General features: G+C 35.0%; 1 protein-coding gene across 3 annotated transcripts in view; it reads right to left on the bottom strand.

Moving 5' to 3' along the window:
* Positions 1 to 1,204: 1,204 nt before the first annotated feature.
* Positions 1,205 to 9,003, bottom strand: part of ERGIC2 (ERGIC and golgi 2) — a 69,041-nt gene continuing 61,242 nt past the window's right edge. For all 3 annotated transcript variants that reach the window (XM_020975812.2, XM_020975813.2, XM_020975815.2), the window contains 3 exons: positions 4,171 to 4,333; positions 2,928 to 3,010; positions 1,205 to 2,565 (listed from right to left, as the gene is read on the bottom strand). In XM_020975812.2, coding sequence (XP_020831471.1) covers positions 2,500 to 2,565; positions 2,928 to 3,010; positions 4,171 to 4,333 — 312 coding nt within the window. In that variant the 3' untranslated portion in view covers positions 1,205 to 2,499. The remainder of the gene's footprint in view (positions 2,566 to 2,927; positions 3,011 to 4,170; positions 4,334 to 9,003) is intronic.

Below are 9,003 nucleotides of genomic sequence, written 5' to 3'. Positions count from 1 at the left end.
TGAAAAGAAAGATCCAGGTTAAGGCAAAATATAATAGGTATAGGTATAACCACAAAGTGCAAAGGAAAAAACTACCTGTTGAGGACAACTTCTCACATATGTATTTTCCTGACTGTAACAACTACGAAGCAGGTGTCCCAGGTCACCACCTTATAATCCCTTTTCAAAAGGGTTACTTATCTGATTGGGGAAAGTCAGTGGGAAAACTGGATTTGATATGGAGACACTAACAATTCAACTTTCTTCAGACAGATTTGGTCTTTAAAGCAAGAGGTATTTGCAAAACCTTAAGTATCATGATAGAAGGAGGAAAAAATTATTTAAGCAATTTTTAAATGCCTTAAAAAAAATCCTATATGCTATGTTTCCTTTACCCTTGAAACCAAACTCCTGGATCTAGGGTGTTGTGTGGGGGATTCTTCCCTCAACGATAGAGACAGATGAAGGGAACAAAACAACTAAATTGCATTTTACTGGATGAAGTCATTCAAAACCTTGTAGTATGATAAAGTTCTGAATTTTTAAAAAGGATTTAAATAAAGCACATACTATAAACTGTTCTTTAAAATAAAATTCTAATACTTTGTTACATGACTCCAAAATCCTAGGGTCAAAATCTTTTTTTTTTTTTTTGGTAAGGCAATTGGGGTTAAGTGACTTGCCCAGTCACACAGCTAGTTAAGTGTTATGTGTCTGATGCCAGATTTGAACTCAGGTCCTCCTGACTCTAGGGCCAGTGCACTATCCACTACCACCTAGCTGCCCCCAGACAAAATCTTTTTAAAAAGAGATAAAATGAGCTAATTAAGGGGCTTTCACCTTTTTTTTTAATGCATTATTTTTCACAGCAATACTTTAAATTTCTGCAAAGTTCGCTAGCAAGCACTAGTGTGAATTCTACTGCAACCCCACACTTGCTTTTCCTGTTACATTAAAAGATTATCCACACTATTTTCAAAAAAGTAACTCCCTCCCCTTTCTTCTTCCTTAAGTCTACCAGATAACTCTTAGTTTATCATTTTTTAATATGCCACTCTCTACAAAGCTACCATTTAATTTCCAGTTTATTATAGTAGCATATGTCTGATTTGGGCTATTACTTCCTGTAAGATTTCCACATTCCTTTCTCCCTTAATGGTTTGAAAACTGAGAATGAATAAATGCTTCCTCCAAAGTCCTCAAGTATTTATTACAAAAGGAAAACTAAAGTTTGGCATGTTTATTGAAAAGGAAAATACAGTTTTGAATGGCAGTTCAGATCACAGTCCTCTTTTTACCTTCAATTTTATTGCATTACTGCTATTTTAATCAGCCCAAGGTTACAGCTATATACTGTATACTCTGGAGAAATGTAAACCTAAGGCCTGACATTCTTAATGTTAATAAAGCAATTTGTTTCTTTGTCCCATGGAATTTTAGGGTTGAAAGTGACTTTAGTTACACCCCATCATTTTATAGAAGAGGAAACAGAAGTCCATGTATGTTACAAATCACATTCCTTCATTTGGTATCTAACAACCCTTGCATCTTTTCTTTAAGCATAATGCTGGCTCCTTTTGACTTGCTCTTCAACTTTACAATGTTTGGATAAATTAACTTAAATCAACATAGAACAGATATAAATATAATAAGCCCATGTCTTACTTCCTTTACAAGATTAATTCTCATTAATATAGACGCACTGTTTTTGATTTAAACTCCTTAAACTTTATATTTTCAACTACAAACTCTTTGAGAGAAAGGAATTAATCAAATAAGGAAAAATAGCACTTTTTTTTAAAGGACTAGTTTTCCCTACTACATCCAAAAGAGTCCTCAAATTTTGTCAGTAAGATATTGCTTAGTTACATTTCTAATCATCAATGTCATCATACTAACTTTCAATTTTATCTTCTTCCTGGCTTGAGCAACGTTAGATAATTAAAAGATCCAATTATAACGAAAAGCAATTGGGTCACATTTCTTATTTTACATCAGCCTTAATTAATGGAATATTTGTATTAGTATGGCTTAATATTAATAAGGCTGTACCATAGGAACTATTTCTGTTCTTTTTCTTTGTTAACAGCAGGACTAATGACTGATTTTCAATGCCTGAACTAACCTTAAACATGTTTCAATTCCAACATGCCTTTGTAAAAATAAAGGGATTCACCATGTCCACTACTTTTTTATTCATATGCAGTTTGACTTTTTTCTTTTAAGAATCTACCTTACCAATGAGAATGGCCTGATTTTAATGTTGACTGCCCATCTGCTGTAAAAGTAGTAGTTGGGATTTTCTTCACAGAATGTCTCCTGTTGGGTTCAGTCAGAAGATGAGCCCCATGACCTCTTCTAACAAAATTTGTAACAGACACAACACACACAAGGTTGCTGTTTTTTTTTAAGGTGTGATTTCTCCTTCCCATTCATATTTTCTTTTCTTTGAATATATTGCACAATATTTTATTATTAAAAAAAGACTTTCTGTCAGGCAAAAAAGTTTTTCTCCTCTTCTCAGGAGGTGCTATGTATACTATTTTTTGTAAGAGGTAAGTGGTTGTTTGTGTGGCCATCCTGGACCTAGAAAATATAACAGAAAAAGATCAGATTATTAGTTTTAGTTCTTGCAAAATGCATCCAATGTAAAAATTTTTGCCTTTTTTTTTTCTTGCCCACATCTGTGATTTCACTGGTTTGAGTAGTACTCAAATAAGTAAAACTCACTAAACCAATGCAGACCAACAACTGCTCTGTCCTGTACAGATGCTTGAGACAGAGAAAGGTTAAGTGACATGCCTTAGGTAAGGGGTTACACAATCAAGAAGTATAAGAGACTAGACTTGCACCCTGAAGACTCTGCCTTCTCAACTTCTATTTGAAATATTACAATATATGAAATACAATACTGGTACTCAGATGGTTGTTCTACCATTCCTACTTACAGAAGTAACAGGTTTGTAGGCTCCAAGTCTGAAATGACAACAAATTATTTCAACTACAAATTTTCCAATTCCATGTAGCATGCCTGTAAGTTAAGAATAAGCACATAAAAAGTACATTCTCAGAAAACACAAAACTAATTCCTGAATTTAAGAATAAATAACAACTAATTGGACCAATATAGCTTAAGGTGTGGAAAAGAGTAAATAATTCTATGGATGACACCTTTTACTTACCAGCTAATAAGAATTCGGAATTGTTACTTTCAAGGATAATGGATTTTTAAAAATTATAATGAACAAATAAAGTCACATAGTTCCTAAGCCCTCAAAATCCAACTTCTCCAATTACACTTATGAAAAGCTGCTAAAGTAAAACAAACAAACAAACAAACAAAAATATCGGGGGCTGTTTTCATATCTTTTGGGAATTTAATGACATTGCAACATTACATTTTATCCAAGTGGCAGTATGGTTTAATATAAGGAAAAAATAGTATGCCCATCATCACAACTTAAAAAAAACATGATGGGCAGTAAATATAAATTATTTAATTATATGTTATTCTGATCATTCAATAAGTTAGAAGCATATAATTTAAATTCCATACAAAATTGTATCCTTCTCTTGTTAGCATTTCTTATGAAAATTACACAGATTTATCAGGATTACAATCTCATTAATCTTTGTGACAGCAACTTAAGCAACACTGAACTCATGATCTGTTTTCATTACAGGGTGGTTTTCCCAATTAACTATGAAATTAATTTCTATGTCTCTTCTAAATAACATTTTCTAAAATGATAAAAATTATTATAGGTTGTTGATATTGGCTCAAATTTATATGATGCTTTTAAGATTTATAAAACTTTCTCAAATCAAGCTTGTAAGATAAATTACATATGTATTATTATCCCCATTTTATAGACAAGAGAACAGAGGATCAGAAAACCTTGTCCAAAAAACATAGTTTTTGAACCAGGACTCAAACCCAGGTAATAGTATCACAGATTTAGAGCTAGAAGGGACCACAAATGTATAATCCCAACTTTTGGCTTTTTGCTCAAATAAAGAAACTGAGACCCAGAGAGGTTGAGTGGCAAAGTGGAGATTCAAACTCAGGACTTCTGATGTTAAATCCATTATTCTTTCCATTGTACCATGCTTCCTTTATGACTCTGAATCAACACTCTTTTCCATCATAAACAACATTCCCAGAAATAAGATACAAAAATGTTGTATTACCTGTTGTTGAGAAAATTCCTCCAATAATACCACACAGTCTTACTAAAAACTGCCAGAACGGCATATGTTCTTCAGTCACTGTTACCATAAGGGAACTAAGATCATATTTCATAAATATCCCAGATACCCCATGGCTTCCTGCTGCATGGTTAATGGCACGTTCCTAAAGCAACCAAATTGGGGAAAAAGGTAAAAGAGAGACAGATAATCTATGTCAACATTATGTAGTCAATTTCTATTACTTCTTAATTTTTTGACTCATAAGTTAGCACTAAGGAATTCAGGCAGAGAACAGTTCCTGCAAATTAAAAGTGGGTAGTAAATTAGAGTAGAAATTTGTTTCACACCAACCCCTCACTCAGGTCTAATGCTTCAATTCGCCAATGCTTCCATTCTATTTCTTCTCCCCTGCCCCGAATAATTTTTAAAGAACCTTACAATTATTAGATTGTGTTTTATTTTGGTTCAGAGCAACTGATTTCATTAGAGAGAGAATGCCCAATGAAGAAACTCCCTTGACAAATGCAGATCAATTAATTAACAAACAATTGGATATGTACCAAATATTGTGACAAGACACAAAGAAAAAAAAGACAAAAACGAAGCCCTGGTCCCTGCCTTCAAGTCACCATGTAAATATAAGGAGATAACACGTAACTATAAAAACTATATATAAAGTTTTTAAAAAGTAATTTTTTGAGGAAAAGGCATTCTCATGAAAGGCTTCAAGTAAAACATAGCTCTTCAGTTAAACTCTGAAAGTAACTATTGATCCCAAGAATAGGAAGTATAATTTCATGTATGAGGAACAGCCAATATAAACATATGGTGATGGGAAAGGAAATGTTTGTTGTGTAGAAGAGCAACTGGCTAGACCATAAAGTGTGTGTAGTGGATTAATTTATAATAACACTGGAAATGTAGTCAGGAACCTAGTAGTTAGGGTCTTTAAATTCCAGAGGAATTTATACTTGATCCTAGAGGTAACAGGGAGCCAAACAAATTTATGGAGTATGTGATCAGATCTCTGTAATTTAAGCATATTGCAATAGCAGCTGGGTGGAGGATAAAATAAAAAAAGGAGAGTCTTGAAGGAAGAGGACTAATAAAATAATCCAGGGGAGAGATGAGAGCCTGATTATGGTGGTGGCCATGTGAGTTAAACAGAAACCTGCAAAACTTGGCAAATGATTAGAACTATATGGTAAGAGAAATAAATCAAGGATGACACCAAGACTGAGGACCTAGTTGGCTGGAAGGATGGTGGTATCCTTAAAAAAATAAGGGGAGGATGAGATAATTATTTATTACCATTATTATTATTATTAACATTTATATAGTGTTCACTATATGCCAGGCACTGTGCTAAGTGCTTCACAATTATTATCTCATTTGATCCTGGACCTCCTGAGGTGGGTGCTATTATTACCTCCATTTTACAAGTGAGGAAACCGAGGCAAATAGAAGATGACTTGCCCAGGGTATATAGCTAGTAAGTGTCTGAGGCTGGATTTGAACGTAGGTCTTCTTGACTCCAGGTACATACTATCTACTATGTCATCCAGGCATCAAATTCAAATTGCCCCAAAATCTGGCTGAAGTAAGACAAGCTCAAGAAGAGAGTCTATAAAAAGAGACTATTAAGACAAAGATGATCTAGGAGATCTGTATAAAGATGACAAACTTTCAAGAGTTAAGGAGGGCTCCAAGCAAATATAAAGAAAGAAAACAGGCCCAGGAACAAAGCCTTGAGGAATGACTACACTTAGGTGTGGTATAATATGGATGATCCAGCGAAAGAAGCTTAGAAAAAGCAAAGAGAGTAAAAAGAGAACACTGGCACAAACCCAAAACTGAGAGCATCCAGGGGTAGGGGATGGTCAGTAGTGTCAAATACTAAACACTAAAGAGGTCTGCCAAAATAATTTTCATAATGCAGAAGTTTAATCGCATCATTTGATTCTCAAAATTCCTCAATGACTATGTTATAAAATACAAACTCCTTAATATAATGTCCAAGGCTCTCCTCAGACTAGGCTACTTGTTCTCCAATTTTGTCCTACTCTTTTCTGCCTCCTCCATCTATATAGAAAGAGCAATCTCAACCCATCTCTGCCAAAATTATTCTTCTTCAAGGCCCAGCTTATCTGCTACCTTTTTCATAAAGTCTTTCCTAATTATCTATTGCTAGACAGGATCCTGCCCTTCCAAAAATCTCCCATGCACGCTGACTTCTCCTATGCATTAATCATATTCTTGTTTATATTACAATTAATTATTTGTGTATATGTCTTATTCCTCTTCCTACAGTATGAGCTCCTGGAGGGTAAGTACTGTATTTTTTTATTAGCAATATCTCCAGCACAATGACCTGCTCAATGTTTGTTAAAGTGAAATAAATATCTCCATATCAAAAAGTCCAATCAAGTCCAAGAGTTTTAATCTAACAAAGCCTACTGACCAAATTAGTCTGAGAGTTAAAGCTTACAATCTGCCACACTTTCAGTAAGACTTCATAGCCAGAAATTTATGAATTTTGAACTCTACATCCCATCACCGAAGTAAGATAGTATCACTGGAAAAAGCTACTTACACTCATATTTTCATTACAAGACATTAAACAAAGGGCAAGAATTGAAGGTGATAACTATGAGGTATTAATTCAGATTTTTTAAGCCACTCACCCAAATATCAGGAGATATTTTGCATCTCTTTCTGAATTAAACATAAGCAAGTTTTAAAATTTATCTTTTAAAATTTAACTGCAACATCAATATTTTTTAACCAATCAATCAATGACAGTCCATTCTTTCCATCCCTATATTGTCTCCAAAAAAGTTCATTTTCTAGAGTAAATGCTTTCATTTTGAGTACATTGTTATAGAACTACAATTATCCCTTCCACATCATGACTCTCCCCATTACCACTTTGATATATCACAGGTTGGGAATCTTGGAGCTTTGTAGAAGCCACAGAAAACACGAAAAGGCCAGCAAAGGACATAGAAAAAGAAACTCAGAAATGTATAAAATATATGTATGGTATTATATAACATCAACCCAAATTTTACAATAAGGTACTATAAACACTCTATAAAAGTGGAATGTAGAAGGGATAATTGCACATTCCTTTTCCATGACCCATTTTAGCTAATTTATAATTGGTGCTAGGGTTTAAAAGAATCACAATAATGAGGTCAACTCTTTTCCTAAGGAAATACTAAGTAAAATGCTACATAGCCTCATTACCTATTAATATTACTCTCCTAAGATACTACAGCACAATTTAAAACATTACAGCTCAAACCTTTTTTTTAAAGGATTCTTTTTTATTACAGGGAGGGAAGGAAAGACACAATCAATACAGGGGTTCCTTATCTTGTCCAGGTTGGAAGTACAGCAGTTATTCACTGGACTGAACCCAATACTGATTTACCTGGAAGCTCCAACTTGCTGTTTTTCCTACCTGAGACAGACCTCCTTCTTAGGCTGCCCAGTGGTATTCCTCCTTCAGGGGCATACCATATTGGTGCCATACTTAGTACAGACACCGATTAATTTTTGGCCCTTCTGAAGCTCAGAATTCCTGGAATTCAAGCAATACATCAACCTCCCTCATCAGCAAGGACTACAGTTATGTTCCACCACACCCAGGGGGAAAAAAGCATTTACTGACAAAGTTTAAAAAACAATTATCACTGTGCCATGTGGCTGAGTGGTAAGAGAAAATATTTTTTCAAATATTAGCACATCTAGCTAACAAAACATTTATCATTAAGGGGCAAGGCCACTCAGGAATCCACTACTTTATCCTGTTTCTTCCCTAAATAAAACATAACCACTTCTAGACATGCTTTCACTATAACCTGTCACTGTAGAGGTCAACTACTTAAAAATCCCTCTTCTACTCACCAGAATGGGTAGAAGAGAAGAGGTATGATTATACTCAATTCTTTTTCAGGTCACACTATGAATGTAAGAATGAAAACTTATACTTCTTTTCCCAGCTTCAAGATACAAAGGCATGTAAAGCAAATCATCTATTCTCAGATAACTACATTATCTGAGGCACTACATATAACTACATATTTTAAGGCACTTCAGTTGAAGGTAACCAAAATTTCTCTATATAACATCCTATTCTGTAACCTCATCATGGCATATAGGTTATATTGGGTTCTCAAAGCCGATCTATGTCATTAGATATAAGATCTGGCAGGTCCTATCACAAATCAGAAAGGTTTTAAATATGGGTCTATGTGCATGGAATTTGAAGACTAAACTAACTAACCATAGAAAAGTTCATTAATTACATGGCTGGCCACCAGGTAATGAATTTTTTAAGCCATTTTCCTCCTGGCCCTGTTCCCGACTTCCTCTGGACTTCAAAATCATGCCTCCTCTATTGCTGTCCTAGAACCACTCAGCGCTTGAGGCCTCATTACCCTGAAACAGTCTATTACTCCGAAGGCCCACTGACCATGGAATATTCCTCCACAAGAGCTGCCCCTCTCCCCCTTCTCCCATTGTGAATTCCTCCTGAAACCTCAATTTTATAGGAAATAAGGCTGGCCTGCTTTCATTCTCCTCAAGGCTCCTGCTCCTGATTTCCTCTGGATTTCAAAACCTTCACGTGGTACCTCTATTCCAACCACCCCTACCCCTCCACTTTTCAGCTCCCCTTTCTGTGTTGTCTTCTCTCAACAGAATTTAAGATCTTTGAAGGCAAGTGTTGACTTTTTGTTGCTATCTGTATCCTTAATGCTTAGCGTGTTCTAGGCACATAGTGAGCACTTTCCTTCAACCAGCAAGGGGCTGTGATCTCTGTTGAAG

Source organism: Phascolarctos cinereus, unplaced genomic scaffold (assembly GCF_003287225.1).
Source record: "Phascolarctos cinereus isolate Bilbo 61053 unplaced genomic scaffold, phaCin_HiC Scaffold_1;HRSCAF=81, whole genome shotgun sequence".
NCBI classification, from domain to species: Eukaryota; Metazoa; Chordata; class Mammalia; order Diprotodontia; family Phascolarctidae; genus Phascolarctos; species Phascolarctos cinereus.
This window is presented reverse-complemented; position numbering and strand designations above follow the sequence as displayed.